The sequence below is a fragment of the Pristis pectinata genome, chromosome 30 (genome assembly GCF_009764475.1).
Source record: "Pristis pectinata isolate sPriPec2 chromosome 30, sPriPec2.1.pri, whole genome shotgun sequence".
In the NCBI taxonomy this organism is placed as follows: domain Eukaryota; kingdom Metazoa; phylum Chordata; class Chondrichthyes; order Rhinopristiformes; family Pristidae; genus Pristis; species Pristis pectinata.
Window position 1 is genome coordinate 25,296,505 of NC_067434.1, and position 20,374 is coordinate 25,316,878.

Genomic DNA, 20,374 nt, shown 5'->3' on the forward strand with positions numbered 1-20,374 from the left:
TTCCATGCTGTATCACTTCATGAGTCTATTCGTGGTAAATTAACAGATTACAGAACAAGCACAAATTCAGACAGTGAGACACAGAGATTATATACATGTAATGGAAAAAGATAACCTGCATGATCAGTGCCCTTCAAACCAAATGGTCTTATTGATCAAACAACAGCTTACTGCCAAGCTGCTTAGATCATACTGTAGCAATAAGAATCTCACTCTCATCTCCTTGACAGTGTAGAGGCAACATACAACATACAAAAAGAAACACAGTAACACAAGGTATGAATTTTGGGTCACGTTTACAACAGATAATTCCTTTGGTATTTTATTGGAGGTCTCAGCTACGAACATATCTATTTTCCTGTCTCCACACTTAAAGAAAAAATAACAACAGCATCTGGAAGTAGCTTGTTATAAATATATTTTACATCTATGAATGAATAAAATCCTTATTTTTCAATAGTGAATAACCATACAATAGACATCAAAGAATACAGAATAAACCCAATTAACTTGTGGGGCATGTAATCTTATCGTAAGATCCAGATTATTGAGGTTTGTAAATGTGTCCTATTAAGAGTCAGGGCTCATGCACACACTAAACATTCAGTCCCTCTACCATCTGCACACATGGCTGTAGTGTGTACTGTTTACCTAATGCATTATGGCTACTCAGCTGGGCTTTTCCAATTTTACTTCCCGATATATGACTTTAGAGCCAACAAGAACAAGGGCAGCAAGTGCATGTGAACATCAGCTGCAGGTACCCCTCTGTCATGCACCTTCTATTCATTCATCATTGTTGGTCTAACTCTTGGGACTCTATCCCACAACACTGTGGGACCACCGTCAGAAGGACTGCAGAATTCAGGAAGTCAGCACTCCATTACTCTCATAAGGACCATAAATGCTGGGCTTGCCAGTAATGGCTGCATCCTGTACAATAGATTAGATACTACCACTCAAGTAACAGGAAGCCCAGAAGAAATGGAACAGCAAGGTAACATGATTCACAGTATTTCCACTGGGTTATCAATCCTCCCATAAATCTAGAATACAGTAATCATACATAAAAGGATAATATTACTATCTTAAATAGACCTGGGACGAGGTGGGGAAGCAAATACAATGGAAATTTTCTTGGCTCAGTTGCGCAGTACGGAATCCCTGCCAACTGCACCATTCCCTGTGACGTAAGGATTAATATAGTGCAAGGCACATTACATGAATCAGCTGTGTGTGCAAGTAGGTATGCAAAAGCTCATCCACCATCGATCAATAAGATATTAACTCGAGGACTGAGAAAACATGGACCCACTACACAAGGACCAAAAATCCTTTCCATTGCAAAGGGAATTATTTTCTAATACTAAGATACTTCAATAACTTGTTTTCTCAGTACACGCACTGTGCCAACATGAAGGTTTACAGTGTAAACCTGATGGAGTTACGACTTTTGCAGCAAACCATGGCTAACAATATGGAGAATAAATGCATCTGAAATGCTAATATTAGATTTTTTTCCCCCAAGCCCTGTCTCAGGGATAAAGCTTACAAAATAACAAAACTAACTGCAAAGGGAGATGGGATAGAAAAAAAGGCATCTCATTGCCAAAAAATGAAAAGCAGTCAGTGCTGGGATTTGAGGATCTTGAAGTTTTTCCTGATGATTTCAAAAAATCGTCACTAATGAAAGTAAAATTCCTTCAATAGACTGTAACATAATTAGCTGCTGGTAACAACCCAACTCTTCACTATCTCTAATATATACTTAGAAAGATTTTAAAGAATTGCTAAAGGAATACAAGGGAGCCAGTACCAGCAATGCCCAAGCACAATTCGGGACTCTGCCTTTAAAGAATAGTGGCGTCCTAGACCACTAGAGAGGGAAGACAACCAAAATAAGAGCGAGCAACGTGCTTCAGGAATTATTCATATCTTTATATGAAGTGATGATGTTATATCTATGGTATAATGCAGTAGTACAACAATAAAGTGTTGTGTATTATTGATGAATATTCCACTTTGTGATTAGTTCTGCTTTTAAATTAATCACTAGTTTCTCTTCACCACATACACCTTTGCTGGGATATGTTATTGCCAACTCTTTTGGAAAGAAAACATTAAACTGCTTACAATTTATGCATGCTATGTATTTTATAGCAAGCCACAAGACAGACTGCTAATTAATGAATTAAATGTAAAATATTCGTAAATATAATTGTAAAATAGTCATTAAATTTATTGGGATAAAATTAAAAATGATACACTTCCTTTTTAATTCAGCATTAACTTATATAGGTAATTAAAAATTTATAGGGCGCAATTTAAAAAAAACACAATCAGCATCTGCGTCCACAGATGTGAAGTGCTCTTAGTTTTGTATGACTGAAATCTTTGTTATCTTGTATGTATCACCCCTGCTGTGCCTCATGATGGCATTTTAATATTTAATGCAACTACTGTCACACCAAGCTCCAAAGGAGAGGGACCAGTGAAGCTTTGGAGGTCACCCCTCATATTTTGTTCATTTGCTTTCTAAGCAAACCAGCTATCATGCGGGACTCTTGTCTCATTGAGAACAAGAATTCATACAAATTATATTCACCTTTAACTTCAGAAATAAAATGGTGCAGCTGTTACTAATGCATCCCCAAAAGTGATTCAAAAAGAATCAATCTTTTCATTACGAAACGTGCAACTCTCAATAACTCCGTGGGTAAATGCACAAAGAGTGCAGCAGTTGAGTCTTAACAAATCAACAAGTTCCCAGGTGCATTCCCTGGTCTCTGCTGTCAAACAATCTGAACTAAGGCAATGATAGGTACGATAATTGGCCTGTACCCCCCTGCCAAAGGCAGGAAGTTCTGGTTCAGATACACTACAATTTATTCTGCGATTGAGTAAGAATACAGAATACAATGTGCTGTCATGTAACAGAACTTGGATAGTTAAATTATAAACTGCTAAGTAGAAATTTACTTTGAGTGCTAAAGCTCCCGTACTGCACTCACCTGTTCACTCTTATCTGGTAATGCCAGATTCATTTTTACATCTGCTTTTATTCTTCGCAGCAAATAGGGATTTATAGTGTCCCGTAAAACACAGGCACACTTGTAGGCAGTTTGTACCTGGGAAAAAGTGCAGAATAACAATTTAGTGTTATATACTTCAAAGTTCTAGTAATAAATTACAAACTATCAGGGATACATTCACAAGAGTAGTTAAAGCAGAAGTCTGTTTTAAAATTAAACCTTCATCAGCATTTAATAGAGCCCTTAGACATAATGTCCATAATACACACATTTTAGAACACATTAAGAATTGACTGACAACTCCTCTTGTATGTTTATTCTGTTAGATAAAACTGAGAAATAATGCAAGTAAGGTAATTAATACCACAATACAGCTATTAACTATAATAATCTTCAATTTGTGTTAATCCTTCTAGTGGCAAATGTGGTTTTTATATTTAATTTTTAATTGTATCAATGCTCCATTATACTGATATTTGGTTCTATATTTAATGGTTTAAGGCTTAAAAACAGGGTATAGTTCAGAGCTCTCAAGAGGACATGAAATGGAAGTTTTATTAGCTGCGCAAGCCCTTCCCTCAGGGAAATGGACCTTTCATCATGGTACGTTATCTTTGTGTCTAATCCTATCTCAGCCCAAATGTCATTTATCACTAATCTAAGTGGTCCAAAGATCAAAAGGAAACCTGCAGGGGGCCAATAAGAAGCTACATTATACAGAAAGATTAGTGTCCGCTTGATGCAACAAAAGCAAGCTTAAAAGAGAAAATATCATTACACAAACAGAGTGCTGTTTTTAGTTTACAGAACATATGGCAAAGTAATGGAGCTGTTGGATGAAGAGGGTGGGTAACTATAATACAATTTGGATACCTACTTAATTAATGCAAGTGTTATTGTAAACAATGTTTTTATTATGCAAATAAAATATAATTCACCATTCCCAAACAAAATACATCATCAATATATCTGTAACTACCAAATACTGGCAAGGGTAAATAGCCTCACATTCTGATGGCAAGGACAAATAGCTTCACATATTTACTGTAATGGGGGAAAATAAAGGTATAGCCAGCATCTTAAAATGTAGACACATTGGGAGATATTTAACCACCAATTTTACTGTGGAATAGTAAAGGTGGACCGTCTATCTGACTTCCATCCCACCTTTTCCCTCCTTCCCATTTGAAAGCTGTTTTCTTACTTTTGGTTCTGTCTTTCCAGTTCCTTTTTTAGCTTCAAGTTCCTCTTTTGCTTGTCTTTTTAAACTATGACTACTGGGTGTAGCGTTCAAAAGTCATGCATGTATTAATAACAGGCTTCCATTCCCTTAATATGATTAGGATTTAATGTGTAAACAGCAACTCTAAATTAGGAAAGGTTGCAAATACATAGATGGTTGATTTGCATCCAAAAAATGAATCTCTTATTCATTACACTATATGGAAAGCAGCCTTGCTGACGGGTACCTGAACAGGGGAAGCATTCTGATAACCTCCCATTGTGATAGGGACAGAAAACTGCTCCATAAAGACTTGCAATGTTCCAAGCTTTCCTGGAAAAATAAAGTCAAACAAGGACCAGAGCTCCTTCAGGTTATTCTGCATTGGTGAACCAGACAGGATAATTCGATGTGGAGTCCGGAACTGCAAAAATAAACACAATTTATGGAATCAACATTTTCCCCCAAACTTGTTGCTGTTGATTGACTTCACACAGTTGCTTCAAGCTCTCTATAAAATAAAATTTATAGCTCTGCAGTATAAAAATACTGTGACTACAGTTTAATTTTGCTACTCTTAGGCAAGTAGTATCCATTAACAGCACTGAGTGCAAGACCACTGTGAAACTCAGATCAAATACATCTCTTTAAATATTTATCTACATTAAAAGCTCTTATGATTCAATAAAGCAATGCCAAAATTAAGTTCACAAAGATTCTTTTAAGAAAGATATCAGGATAGTTCAAACAATATTAAGTCATGGGATTTCTTCAGCTGCAAACAAAGAGGGGATCTCATTCACTTTTTATATATCCAACTATAATAAATGCTTTTGATTATCTTTAATATGCACTAATTATCTTTCCCATCATTTTACTTCTCTTTCTGTAAGTATTTTATAATTAGCTATCATAGAATCCTGATTATAGCAACATACTGGTTATGTTCCTAGAATATAACGATCTGGACATGCAAATTCAATTCTCACCATAGCAGCTGAGATATTTAAATTCAATTAATGAATTAATCAGGAATTAAAGAATATTATTGGGAATAGTAACCATGAAACTACGCACTTGTCTTAAAAACACTAATGTGTTTTACAGAAGGGAAATCTGCCATCCTTACTTGGTCTGACCTACATCTGACTCCAGACCAGACCCAAGAGCAATAGGGTTGAATTTTAACTGTTCTCTGAAATTGCTGAGTAAATTTAAACTCTAGGATAATTAGGGGAGAGTGCAGAGTCCCCAGCAGAGACTGAGATTGAGACTCAGACTGAGGAAAGGCCAACTGCCTCAAGCTCCTAAATCCCAGCCTCAAGCCCCCCCCAGCCCCTCCCCAAGAGGAGTCAATGGAAGAGGGGAGGGCAGAGGGACAAGATGGGGAATGGCAGGTGGTGAAAAGGTCCCAAAAGACACCACCCAAGAGACAAAAGGCTGCTGAGAGTAAATGTAATGGGAAAAAAAGGGCAATGCAACAGACAGATGCCAGTAACCTCTCCTTGTTGATGAAGCAACAAACGGCACAGGCAGAGGAAGTGCCAAAATGGAGGGGATGAAGAGGAGGGGAGACTATAGACAAATATGGAGGAGGACGAAATTCAGCCTTCCACCCTCAGCTCCAGGAGACTGGTAGTAGCACAGCGTCCAACACACCCCAGCTCTGAGAGATGGAGGGTACAGAACAATCAGAGCCAGAGGTCTGATCTCCCTCCAGTGATACCACCAGCATCGCCACACCCTGGGGAGGACCATTCCTAGTACCTAAGCCTAAAAACAGTGAGGCAGTTCACCAAGGCCGTGGGCCTGAGGGCTCAGGCTGATTGGCAATGTACTGTATTTGTGATCCTCAAACCTGAAATAACTATGGAAATAAAACTGGCATCTCTAAATGTGTGCAGTGTGAAGAGCACCGTGCGATGTGCTAACGCCTTGAAATACCTTGCCAAGGTCAAGACACATGTGATTTTTCTACAGGAGTGTGGGCTGCCACACCTCCGTAACTATCGAAGGTGGTCATGACGGCGGCCCCTAGGTGGTGGTGGGGGTTGGGGGGAAATGATAGTCACGCATCTGGCCTGAGGATTCTGCAGCGCAGAGGTAACTTTTCTATCACTGAAGTCAGAGGTGGTGGGGGCGCAGTTCCTTGAGGCTGATGTAATGTACTGTAACACTCCTCTCTGGCTAATTAATGTGTAGGCCTTGCCCATGCTGAGCGAACAGCTAGCTGTCCTCCAGCAGCTTCCACTGCTGCTGGCGACATCCCTACCAGTTGTCCTGGCGGCTGGACAATCCAGCAGTGCTGACAGGAGAGTGGACAGCAGCCCTAGACTCCTGATGGAGATGGTTAAAGATGCAAAGTTGTGCGACGCCTCCAGCACCCCTGCAGGCGGAGCACAGCCGCAATATACCTGGACCGGACTGGGCAGCTCAGTATGGTCCCGGACAGACCTCCTCTTCACATAGAAGGCAGTCATGGTCAGATGCACCAGTGTTCTTCTCTGACCACCATCTCCTTTGTGCCTCCTGTCACCTATAGGAGGGCCAGAAGGCAGGCAGTGGGGTATGGAAGTTGAATGTCAAGCTGCTGACCCCAGAGAACATCAAAAAACTAAGAAGGGACTACACAAGTTGGAGAACCGTAAAGCCCCTATCTGATTCTCTGATTCACTGGTGGGAGGCAACCAAAGAGAACATCAAGAGGTTCTTCATCCTCAAGACAGAGTCAGAGGGAATTGTGCCATCTCCAGACAGACTTGTAGCAACTCCTCCTTCTGCAGTCGAGGGGGATGGATGTGAGAGAGGAACTCCTAGAGGTGAAGAGTTGGTAAACTGCGCTCTTTGCCTTAGGATCCTCCAAAATCATCTTCAGATCCAGGGTCCACTTTGTGGAGCAGGATGAGACATGTTCATGCTTCTTCTTCTGAAAAGTTCACGGGGGAGCTCTGTCATCCACAGCTCTAAGGAAGAGGACAGCCCAGTAACATCCTCACAGACAGACATACTGAGGATCTGCAGATCCTTTTATGCCAGTCTGTATCACATTAAGACCACAGACAGCACCCAAGATTTCCTGACCTCTATAACGGAGGTGCTAGACAACAGTAAGTGGGAGAGTCTGGATCAGCCACTGTCCCTAGAGGAGGTGACTGGCTCCATCTGTTCCCTTGGCATGAATAAAACTTCCAGAAGCGTCAGCTTACCAGCTGAGTTGTACACGGCTCTGTGGGATAGGATGGGCCCGGACCAGCTGGAAGTGTAAAACACTATGCTTCTGGCTGGCAGCATGTCAGACTCCATGAGGAAGGGCACTATCACCCTCATCAACAAGCAGAAGGGGGAGAGGGAGGACGTCAGGAATTGGAGACCTATTTCACTGCTGAATGTGGATTATAAGATCCTGTCCAAGGCCATTCCCAACCAGGTCAAGTCTGCTCTGGGGCAGATGATCCATCCAGACGAAACCTGTGCTGTACCTGGCAGGAAAATCTCTGACAGCCTTGCGCTGCTGAAGGATACCATTGCCTATGTGCAGGACAGAGGAGTGGATGCCTGCCTGGTCAGCTTGGACCAGGGAGAAGGCCTTCAACAGCATATCACAGACGTACATGATGAATGTGCTCTCCAAAATGGGTTTTGGGGAGGGAATCAGAAAATGGATTCAACTGCTCTACACAGATATCCGGAGTGCAATTCAAATCAATGGGTGGAAGATAGTTTCCCCAGTCTGGAGTCAGGCAGGGTTGCCCAATCTCCCCTATCTTGTTTGTGTAATGCATAGAGCCCTTTGCCAAATCCATTACGAAGGACGAGAGTATAAGAGGAGTGACATTGCAGGCAGTGGAGACACACAAGCAAAAACCTCTCTATACATGGACAATGTCGCCATCTTCTGCTCGGATCCATGGTCAGTTCGCAGATTGATCAGCATCTGCGACCAGTTTGAGTTGGCATCGGGGGCCAGAGTCAACCGCAGGAAGAGCGAGGCCATGCTCTTTGGCAACTGGCCCGACCAATCCAATGTCCCCTTCACCGTCAGGTCCAACTACCTGAAGGTGCTGGGGACATGGTTCGGAGGGGCTGAGGTATGTAACAAGAATTGGCAAGTCCCCTGAGAATGCAGGCAAAAGTGTATCTAACATTACCCTCATGCTGGTCACCACCTTCATATGTGGCGGTATCAGTCGGTGTGTGGATCCAAAGTACGTGGGCACCGAGTGTCACTACATACTGAGGTTCTACCTGTCCCTGGTGTTGTGGAAGATAGGCCTGGCCCCTCTACCATGCAGCGCCCCAGTCAGCTGGACATTGCCGCCCCACCTGTCCTTTGTGGAAGAGTTCTTCCCAGTAAACACCATTGACCACAGTCCATCAGGGAGTGGTCAGCGCAGAATATCCTGCAGACACTGCGGGACGGGGACACTATGGATTCTGTGGGTGATTCCCTGAGCAAACGGTCCAAACCATATGGCAGAACGCCTCATCACTAGATTTGACCAACAAGCACCAAGACCTCGCTTGGCTAGCTGTGAGAGGTGCCCTTCCCGTCAGAGCTTTCCCCTACAGACGACACATCATCCCCAATGTACGCTGCCCTTGGGATGGCTGCAGTGGGGAAGAAACAGTCACCCACCTCTTTGCAGACTGTGGATTTGCTCAGAGGGTGTGGAGCCAGATGCAAGGGTCCGTGTCCTGGTTCATCCCCAGCAGCTGTGTAACAGGACCCTCTGATCTACCGGCTGTTCCCGGGGACACACACCGAGACAGACATCAAGTGCCGCTGGAAGGTCATCAACTTGGTGAAGGACACCCTTTGGTATGCCTGAAACTTGTTGGCCTTTCAGCACACAGAGGTAACTGTAAGGGAATGCTGCAGACTGGCACAGTCCAGGCTGTAGGAGTACGTGCTGAGGGGTGCACTGAAGCTCAGTGCAGCCAACGCAAAAGCTCTTTGGGGAAGGACCACAGGATAGGCTCCTTCTGCTACCGCATATGGAGGGACAGAGTTGGGTGGGGAAGCCCCTAGAACAATGAAAGGGATATCACCTAAGGGAGCCACATAAGGGTTTGTTTGTGTTTTTCTCTAAAGTTTATACTACTGAATGTAACAACCATGAATGTTAAGGTTTTGTTTCTTGCACTGCTTCTTCCTGTGTACATAATTTTTGATCACGAATAAAGTCTATTTTTGAAATTAAAATAAAATTGGAGGAGACCTGACCTGCTATACTTCTTGTACTTATGACACCCAGATCTCTCTTAGCACCCAAAGTGGACAGACCCTCATTCCCTCTAACAATACAGCTTTTTTTTGGTCTATTCAATTAACCTGTCTAAATTTCTTTGCAGAAGTTAGTCCTTTCCTTTCACACTTTGCGTTTGGGACACCTGCCCTGAGACAGATGCCCTATACTCTCTCATACGAAGTTTAGTTTAACTCCCATATTCTAGGAATCAAGATTGATTAATGCTAGCTGGCTTTGGTGTTTAACCCACCACCAGCACTAATGAAGCCCTTATCATCCATCTCCACAACTCCTAACTTGTCCTGGACTGTCTCATGTGCAGCAAAGTTCTAAATGATCCATTACCCACATCATCAATGAACTGCCTGTTGCACAATAACTGAGTGCAACATTTGGTCCTCATGTTCAAATCATTCTGATATTTCAGCCCAACTTCCAGATTTATATTCTCTGCTGCACTTTCGATACCCAGAATTTATTTTACAGATACCCCAACACTCACCACTATAGTGGGTAACAATGGGCTGCCTCAACAATACTGTAAGAACTTCCTTCCTAATACATGCATTTATAAACTTCTACAGTTCCTATCTTTTTGATTTAGCATCTGCCAAGTTTCCCAACTCTCCTACCACAGAATTCAATCCAATCCTTTAATTAATTGGAAACACAAAAGCCAAATATTGTGGAGATCTGGATTCAATGGTGAGGCTGGTGTGAGGCAACAGAGTGATCTAAATGTTAAGACCAAGATTTTATTTGTTGAATTCTTTATGCATTGTGAAGCACCTTGGGATGCTTTGTACATTAACAGAGCTATATATCTAAGCTGTGTTCAGTTTAATGTTGACTCAAGTTTTTTTTTAAATATTCCTTCTCACACTACCATCAAGGAAGCAATCTAGCCCCTAGCTTACTGCCAAAACATATTGGATCTAGCCAATGGTTTGCCTCTTCTTGGTATTTCTGTTCATAAACTAGACAAATCTGTCCTGGTCTGCTGACCTGTCAATGTAATCAACAGCATGTGGTCAACTCATAACATCATCTAAAGAAGCTTAGCAAGTCATTTAATTATAAACATAACCACTTACGATGAGCAACACGTTGTCTGATCTGTGCTGTCCATACCCAAACTATAAGAAAAGGTAACATTATAACTATGATACCTGTTTACACGCAACAGTAACTGCAGCATTTGGGTTTCGGATTTTGTGCCCCTCATCCAGAATTATATAATGCCAATGGTAGTGTGCAATCGACTCCTGCATGATCCGGATGTAGGAATAAGAGGTGATCAGAATACCATTGCATGCTACAATTTCATGAATGAGCCTCTCCTGCAAGATCAAAATACATAGCTGTGATTGCAATAACATATATAGTGATGCTGTCTATATTGCATGTACGGAATGCTAACAAAAATCATTATAAAGTGTACTAAGACCTCCATCAGCAGATCTAATTCTCAAATCATCTCCCGTGATTTCAAATTAAGTGGTTGTAAAATATGTAACCTCTCCTAGTTTTTGCAATTAATAAACGATGCCTGCAATTAGCCTAACTCAATGAACACAGTTCTTCCATCATTAAAAGACATTTTGTGAAAGTGGTGCTGTTATTATTGATGCTCTGGAGACCAATCCCTCCTAGAGGGCAAACAGTGGACTGTTTGAAAACAGCAGCCATAAATCACACTGTCAGATACCAGCAAAACAGAACTCAAATGCAGTGCATGAAGGCCATTCACAGTGAACAGAGCAAAGGAGGTTCACAGACATGAATTGCTGAACCTGTAATTAATTTAAACTTCCTTCAAGCAAAATTTTTAAATAAACAAGGTCTTGTGCTGACAGGGGAAAACAACATGAGTGAAGATGCTCCATGTCAAAGTAAAAAGCCTGGTCTTTGTCAAGCTCTTAATAATGTACAGAACAAATGAAAAAAAACCTTTTTTTTTCATTTTCTGCACTGCTAAACACTAAAGCTGGAGATTGAGCATTCTCATCATTGCAGAAAGTACAGAAGGGTTTTATTTTTTTGAGAAACAAATGATTAGCATGTCATCCCCAGAACATTACCTCATTTCCAGTTATTAAAATCAATCAGATTGGCAAATGATCCATATATACAAAGACGACATTAAATCAGCAAAATGTTGTGAATGCTTCACTGGCAGAAGGAAATGCTTTCAATTAATAATTATCTGCAGAACTTGGATTTCATCACTTAAACTCATGCTATTAAAAGCTGTTGAACTGCAGATACCTAACAAATCATAACTGGTTTCCATATTTCAGTACTGTTGACACTAACTTGAAAATAGAAAGATATCAAGAGAAGTAAAAAGTTTTCAAGTATTCTGTCTGTAACAAAGAAAATGTCAATTTTCTACCAGGTCAAATATTTAAAAAGTATATTACTAGATAGCTGGGAGCACTGTGTGGCAGTACTCTCCTCATTGAATAAAAATAATGCATCAAATTATTAACCTTCCTTAAATCCTTTCTAATATGAAACAAATAAATTTAGAAAGATACAAATAATAGATTGTTGAATAGGAATTGGGAGGTAAGATTCTGCAGGGAGATATTTTCGTTTTAACCTTCTCTAAGCTTATATTAAAATACATTGATTTTGTAGCTCGCCATGGATACCTATTACTTTCTAAATGTTAAACATTCTAATGAATGTAATCTATGTAGCAAACCGTGCAGAAATAAAAGATAACGTTACTTGGTATCTCAACCTACTGCCATGAGGACCAGAAAACGAACATATCAGATTAACCTTGAATGCACCCATCTAACTCTTTTGTCCCAAGTCATTTCAAAGATTCCAGTATCTTTAGCTGGAACTTGTTAACTCTGATAACCAAAATTAACTAAATATACATATTGGTGTTGTATTGAATATTTTTTATCTTCAAATACGTCAGGAAATTATGTAAGATGACAATCATAAAACTGCATGCTAAACAGTAAATACCATAATCCTGTGCATGGAATCTGCATTACAATATTGGCATTTATTAAAAAGTCAACATACTACTGAGTGTAAGTTCATTAAATTCACAAAAATCAATCATTTTCTAAATAATGTGTGTGCTGTGATATGGATAGGAGCACATCCTAAAAGATCACTTTACTTTTGAGGATACTTTACTATAAATTTCTTCGCTTCTCTTGTTCACAAATGTTTGAACTAATGTGATTGTTGAAGTGAATACATTTATAAAACAGACCGATATAAGAATATCAGCAGATTTTAATATTAACCAATTTCTATCATATTGTACTTGTATCACAATTTCCTAATCAAAACTCTGCCAGGACCTTCTTTCATTCACGAACATCTCAATGCAATACCATGACACCAGCTTCCCCAAATACTTACCTTCCTGTTGGTAAAAGAACCTGTTTCATGAAGAACTGCCACTCTGAATGGCGGCCACCAAGTATGGAATTCTTTTACCCACTGGTGGATCACTGTTGCTGGGCAGACAATAACCACAGGCCCCAAGCCCTTATACCTTCAATTCAAAGGAAAAAAAGGAAACATCAACTTTAATATATTCACATGTCACTAATTGAACATGACAAAAAATAGTAATCAATATTGTTGATTATAATTGACAATCAATAATAAAACAATCTTCTAAATTAGGTATATTCTAGTTGCCTGGAAGTTATACACAACAGTAAATATCAATAGTGAAAATGAAAAAACTACAGATGCTGGAAATCTAAAACAAGCAAACAGTAAATTTCAATAGGTTTTGATATGAGAAAAAAAATTCTGTCTTACAAAAGCCCGCATGTTCCAGGACACCACAAAGTATAATCCTTGTGTTAAACCAACAGTGTACAAGAGAAAAACAAAGAGGTGCAAGTCCTCAGGGGCAGAAAAGTACATCTGCATAATAGCATCTTTTAAGCACTGAGTGACAGCATCCAAAGATATTCATTACTACGTAAAAGCTGTGTACATGGAATGCTGCCAAAGGAGATTTTAATACTAGATTTAATAAAGTAAGATAACTTTTTATATACTTGATTTAAAATTCAGTTTACACAAAATATTGATATTGAGGCACAAGTGAGTTTGCAAACAAACCCTATTGAGAAGGGTAACTGTATACATTTATCGACCCATGGCATCATGTGTTTCTCTTCTGCAAAATGAAGTTTCAATGTTTTGCCATTCATTAAATGTGTTACATGTTTAATTTCCCTTGCCCTCAGCTCCTACATCTCGTAAAAATTCCCTTTGATGGTCCTACTAAAAGAATTAAAGGAATATTGTAATTGAAATGTCATTAAAAATTCACGAGTCATTCCTACAACAGCAATACAAATGATGAAATATTAATTGAGCTACACAGACTGACAGTCTGCAGAGGGGCACTTGCCTGTAATTTGAGCCTCGTGTCCTTATCTTGCTGTAGCTCAGGCTTGCCAAAAAGGCAATTATCTGGATGGTCTTGCCCAGTCCCATTTCGTCTCCCAGAATTCCCCCTGCTTGCTGACAGTGCAATTCCCACAGCCACCTCACACCTGTCTGCTGATACCTGGCAGCAGCAAAATTTTGCAGAACATAACGGAAAGCATTTATAAATGAGTCATTAGCAGCAAAATAATCTCCAACTCAATTCAAAACCAGAAATAATAATCGTAATTGTGTCTTAATTTAGCAATTTTAACTCATTATACAATAGTGATGCCGTGACGCTAAGTAAAAAATGATTGAAAGCATAATTGATTTTACGAACCACTTTACAGATAACTTTGTTACACATTTATAGGGCCAGTAGCAGCATGGATGGAAAATTGGCTGAGTAACAGGAAATAGAGGGCAGTGGTTGAAGATTGTTTGTTGGACTTGAGGAAAGTGTGCAGTGCAGTTCCCTAGTGGTTGGTTTGAGAATAAATATAGTGGTTGAATAATGGTTAGATTTGGGTGTACAGAGTACCATTTCCGAATCTGCAGATGGCATAGAACGTTGAGGCGTAATGAAATGTGAGCAGCACAGTAATAGACTTCAAGGAGATAAAGGTGAATGGGCAGATGTCAGATTAAATTTAATGTTAAGAAATGAGAAGAGTTGCCTTTTGACAGGAAAAATGAGAGGTGGTGATATAATTAGAAAGCAGAATTCCAGAAGGGGGCACACCAACAGATATTGGGGTATACATGCATAGCTCGTTGGAAGTGGTGAGGCAGGTTGAGAAAATGGCTGAAAAAGCAGTGGGTGCCCTTGGGTTTATAAACAAAGCTACAGAGCACAAGGTCAAGGATGTGATAATGAATCTTTCAAAACAATGACTTGGCCACAACTGGTGTGTTGTGCCCAGTTGTCAGTGCCACGTTTAAGGAAAGGCATGTAGGCTTTGCACAAGGTACGGAAGAGATTTACCAAAATGATTCAGAAATGAGGGACGAGTAATGAGAATAGCCTGAAGAAGCTGGGGTTGTTCTCTTTGGAACATTAGCAGTTGTGAGGAGATCTGATAGAAGTATTTAAAATCATGAAGGATATAGACAGAATAGACAGAGAGAAACTGTCACCACTGGCAGAGGGGTCAAGAACTAGAGAAACAGAACGAAAGTGATTGGGAAAAGAATTAAAAGTGACACTAAGAAAAAATATTTTTGTTTTAAACAAGTGAGTGATTAGGGTCCGGAATGTACTGCCAGGGCAGTTGTGAAGGGTAATTCAATTATAGTTTTCATAAAGGGAGTTGGAAAAGCGTCTGAAAGGAAAGAATTTTCAGGAACAAGGGGAGAGGCAATAGCTAGATTGCTCTTAGACAAGCCCGTACTGACTCTATAGGCTGAGTCTCCTGTGTTGTGACTCTTGTGATTTTGCCAATATTTTAAAGTAAACAATAAATCCTGTAACAGTTTACGAACAAAGATATTTTGCAAACTATACATTAATGGATTTTAAGTAGGTATTGAATTTTACTACTAATTTGCTAGATGCAGAATGATCCATTTTTGATTCACTCAAAAATGGTTATTAATTGCACCAATGGTCAATAAAATGATCGAGGAAAATAAGAAAGTCTGCATTGCTCTTTCCTACATCAACATAAACTGATTCCATTGAAAGCTGCCTCCACCAAGATGGAAATGTCTACATTATTTAGTCTTGCTACTTGGCCAAAGCCAATAGGAAATAAGCACATGTGCAAACCAATTAACTAAAATGTAATTCAGTGGCAATGACTCTATAACTCCAATAAAGTAAACATATAGTCTGCCAGTTTTAACAATTAATTTGTTTTACATTCCCACATTAACCAAAAACTCAAGACCATACGAGTCATTTTCTTTTACAGCTGCTTATTTTGCTTATCCATAGACAGAGGAAATCCACATGAAGCAGCATTTCCAGATCTTGAAAGATGCATAACCACTCCCGCCAACCATGCCCCACTTCATTCTCGCCCCACCAACGTCTACATTTTAATACTGCCTCCAGAGATACAGAAATTTATGAATCCTTTTCATTCTAATCATCCTTTCCATAGTTTTACATACTTATATAGCTTTCTCCAGAAGAAGCCTGGCACCTTGAACCCCTCATCAAACTCTGCATCACTTTCATCTGATGCAGCAGCTTCTCCACTGGCTCGGCGCTTCTCCTTTTCTACCAGTCGTTTCGTTTTCCACTTCCTGTGTGAAGACAAATTGGGTCACATTAATACAGGAAACGCCTAGAACATGACAAAGTAGCCAAGCTTTTTTTCAGTTAATGGCACATCATGCTGCTGAGAGGGTCAAGTGTTAAACAGAGAACTCCACTGTTCCTCTGCAGCTTCTCCATTTCACCATGGCTCCTCCAGTTCTGCAAGCAGCTTGGTCTAACTGACCAATATATAATCCCGTAACCAAAGTTGCCAGAACTGTGTGTGAGAGAGCTTGCTTTGCTCACTGTGGTTGCCACATCTCCCACACTTTGCTGATTGCAAAATGCTTCTAGACATCTGAGATTATTAAGATAGTATATAAATGTACGTCTTTCATAGATCACTGCTAATTTAAATCTATTAAATTATTCCTACCCAGTAATATGTTATTTCAAAGCTCAAACTGTTCTGGCAATTAAAGACCTATTGCCTCAAAAAACAGGCAATACAAAACATCAACAGTGCTACTTAACGTAGCATTTTTGTTACTCATGACTTCAGGGTTCAAACCCTTTTGAAGATTCTCAGGATGCGATTCTGACACCTATGTACAAATAGGATATGATGAAAGGTAAAACACAATACATAATGACATCTGAGAAAAAACCTTGGCCGATCAACAAGTTGAATTCGAACAGCAGTTTCCAGACAGCACTGAACAAGCTGTTGTGCGCTGCAAAGGTTGCTAATCCTCATGCTTTCCCTGCAGAGCAGATTCTGTTGCTCCCTGCTGGGACAGACAGGTAATATGATTTCTTATTGCATTAGCTCAAAGATACATTCCTAATAAGGGCCTCATTTATTTTAACTTTACTGAAGCAGTTGTTGCTGGGGTTTGGGGGGGGGGGGTGCGGGCGCGGGGGTTGCATTGAATTCTCTTTCTTTACTCCTGCCTCTTTATCACAGCCTGTGCTTGTGACATTGGTATTGTGCAGCAAGTCCACAATCTTTTTTGCAATATACTATATGCATGAATTAGGAGCTCGACACCAAGCAGTTTTTGTAAAAGTTTACTTTTGAGTGCAGAAACCAAGCACAATGGATGAAAAGTGATACATGACAAATGCAAGGAGAAAACAGGCGAGCTACAGATAGCCAAAGTACAAATAAACATGAAAAAAGGAAGAACAGAAGAAATAGAAATAGCCATTTGGCCCCTTGCTGTTCAATAAGATTATGGTTGAACTTCTACTTGGGTGTCAGTTCCCTGCAGAACATCTTGATCCAATAATATTCAAAAATCTATTGATTTGTCTCATGAATATTCTCAGTGAATGAATCTCCACAATCTTAAGTACAAAAATCCTAAGAATCACTACCATCCAGGGGAAGAAGTTTTTTTTCATCTTTGACATTTTGAGACTGTGACCCCCAGTCCTAGACAGCAGCCAGAGGAAACATCATCTAAGGACATAACCTATTGAGCCCCTTAAGAAATTTATGGGTTTCAAAAATATCGCCACTCAAAAGAACAAAGGGCCAATCTGCTTAAAATCACTTTATAGGGCATTCCCAACATCCTAATAATCTGGTGAACGCTCCCTGCACTCCCTCCTTTTCAGTATATTCTTCCTTGGGTACAGAGTCCAAACTTGCACATGACATTCCAAATGCAGCCTCACCAGGGCCCTATATAGTTACAGCAAATGATCTGCTGGAGGAACTCAGCAGGTCAAGCAGCATCTGTGGTAGGAAAGGAATTGTGGGCGTTTCGGGTTGAAACCCTGACGCAGTTGGGTTCAGGGATGAAGCAGGGTTTCAACCCAAAACACCAACAATTCCTTTCCCCCGCCAAAGATGCTCCTGGACCTGCTGAGTTCCTCCAGCAGATTGTTTGTAGCTCCAGATCCCAGCATCAGCCATCTCGTGTCTCCCTATATAGTTACAGCAAGATAATTCTACTTTTGTACTCAAATCCTCTGACAATAAAGTTAGTATTCTTAACTGCTTGCTGTACCTGCACATCATTATTCAGTGATTCATGTACAAGGACTCCCAGGTCCCTCTGAATGCCATAACTTTCAATCTCCCATCTCAGAAAAATATAAGCAGTTTTTAATTTTTTTTCCCACCAAAGTGGATGACTTCATGCTTTCTCACATATTCATCACTTTCCTTGCCCTCACCCATTAACGTGGCTAAGTGAAGACTCTCTGTATCCACCTCACATCTCACACTGCCACCCCCTCACCTACAGCTCTGCATCAATAGCACGCTTGGATATATTATCCTTGGTCCCCATCCAAATCATTAATGTCGAACATGGACAGCTGGGGCCCACTAGTTAAAGCCTCCCAACCTGAAAATGACCTGTATATTCCCAACTCTCGGTATTTTGTCTGTTAACCAATCCATCCTCAAAAGAAATCTAGCTACAGTGGAGAATCATATAGTTTCTAGAACCTTGAAACTTACTGGGGCTGTGATAATAAAAAAAACACTGCTGGATTTTCAACACTAGTGCAAAAAAAATCAATCAAGTGCTACAGTAACTTATGTAGATTGATTTCTTTTCCCAAAAGCCATTCATTATAAGCAGCACTGAGAGCACTTAAACAGCTGAATTCAGATCTATGGAATGTTGCAGACAGGGTTATGCCTGTACAATGTGAAAGGCTACGAGTGGCAATCACAGCCCACATTACTTGTGCAATAACTACATATTTACAATAAGAGTTGGAATCTGAAGAGAAATCCAAAACAAATGAGGAAGATTGAGAAATAGTTTGGACATATAGAATGGTTAGATTGAGGGGTGATGAATGTAAAGCTTGTTATCTACTCATATACATAAATTTCTGGTTCCACTGAATTTGATCTGATTTTTAATAATTATGAAAACTTCTCCCAAGAAAATAAATTTATGAGCAATTGTCTCAATTGTCCCTTCTTCCAACTAGAGCTCCATTGGCCTGGGTACACAGGTCCAGTCTAAGGGATACTTTAAATTATCTCAAAGTGTAAACAATAAATAATGCTTAGTTGCAGATACTTAAACATCTCTGCACACAAAGAATTTGTTTCCCCTTTGACCAGATTATGTTCATAAAATAGGAGTGTAGGATTTGATTTCTGTTACCTTTTCATTTTGGTTTATATCAGGTGAGCAACAGGGAATAAGGGGTGGTGATATGTAATCAATGAGTTATGACTGAAGCATTAACTTTAATCTAGAATTAAAACAGAAGTGAAAAGATCATGAATTACGTACACATGGAACGAAAACAGAATATGGCAGGAGCAGACAGCAACCCTGTCAGCAGCTGTGGAGGGAGACAACACAAACCCATAATATAAATTGGCAATGCCTTTGTCAAACTCAAAAAGTAATGAAGGATAAAGGAAGGTAAAGGCAGACTACTGATATTAGAGGCAGAGTGAAGTGGCTCAATGACTTGAAAATAGATTTCCTGAGAGGTAAAAGGAGTGAACAAAAGGTGGTGGATGTCCAAATTCAGGATGCAGCAAGCATCAGAAAGATAAAGGAAACAGGATGGGGCACAGTTTTTGCCATTTGGTGACAAAACTACCATTTATTGCCCATCTGTAATTGCTCTGAGAAGACTGTGGTGAGCCTCATTCTGAGGCTACAGTAGTGAACACATAGGGAAGGTACTCCCACAGTTCTGTTGGGCAGAGAGACTGGTCATTTTGACCCAACGATGATGAAGGAAGGAAAACATATTTCCAATTCAGGAAAGAATATGACTTGGAGAGAAACCCGCCTGAGGTGGTGTTTCTACATGCCCTCAGCTATTCCTTCTTAGTGGTAGAAGTTGAGGTTTGGAACATGCTTTCAGTGTGGAGGCTAAGCAAGTAACTGCAGTGCATTTTGTAGATGGGAAACACTGTAGCTACTGTGTACCAGAGGTGTGTGAAGTGATAACTTCAGGGGCTGCTTTGCCCTGAATGGTGTCGACCTGTGTTGCTGCAGTTGCTTTCACCGCAACAGTTGAAGATTCCATCACACTTCTGATAATATGCAGTGTAGATGGTGAAAAGAAGGAAAGACTTTGGAAATTCAGAAGATGAGACACTTACCATAAAGACTCAGCCTTTAACCTGCCTTTGTGACAACAACACAAATATGATGTCCAGTTAAGTTTCTGAGATCAGTTTCAAGCCATTATTGGTGGTGGATTCATTAATGGCCATGTCAATGTTGTAAACCGTGAA

At 40.1% G+C, this 20,374-nt stretch overlaps 1 protein-coding gene across 1 annotated transcript in view; it reads right to left on the minus strand.

The window, feature by feature from the left end:
• The window catches only part of ercc6 (excision repair cross-complementation group 6), a 55,467-nt gene that overhangs the window by 15,081 nt on the left and 20,012 nt on the right, over window positions 1–20,374 (minus strand). The window contains exons 6-11 of the mRNA XM_052041641.1: window positions 16,050–16,184; window positions 13,915–14,073; window positions 12,900–13,035; window positions 10,673–10,843; window positions 4,502–4,678; window positions 3,012–3,128 (exon numbers count right to left, since the gene is read on the minus strand). Coding sequence (XP_051897601.1) covers window positions 3,012–3,128; window positions 4,502–4,678; window positions 10,673–10,843; window positions 12,900–13,035; window positions 13,915–14,073; window positions 16,050–16,184 — 895 coding nt within the window. The remainder of the gene's footprint in view (window positions 1–3,011; window positions 3,129–4,501; window positions 4,679–10,672; window positions 10,844–12,899; window positions 13,036–13,914; window positions 14,074–16,049; window positions 16,185–20,374) is intronic.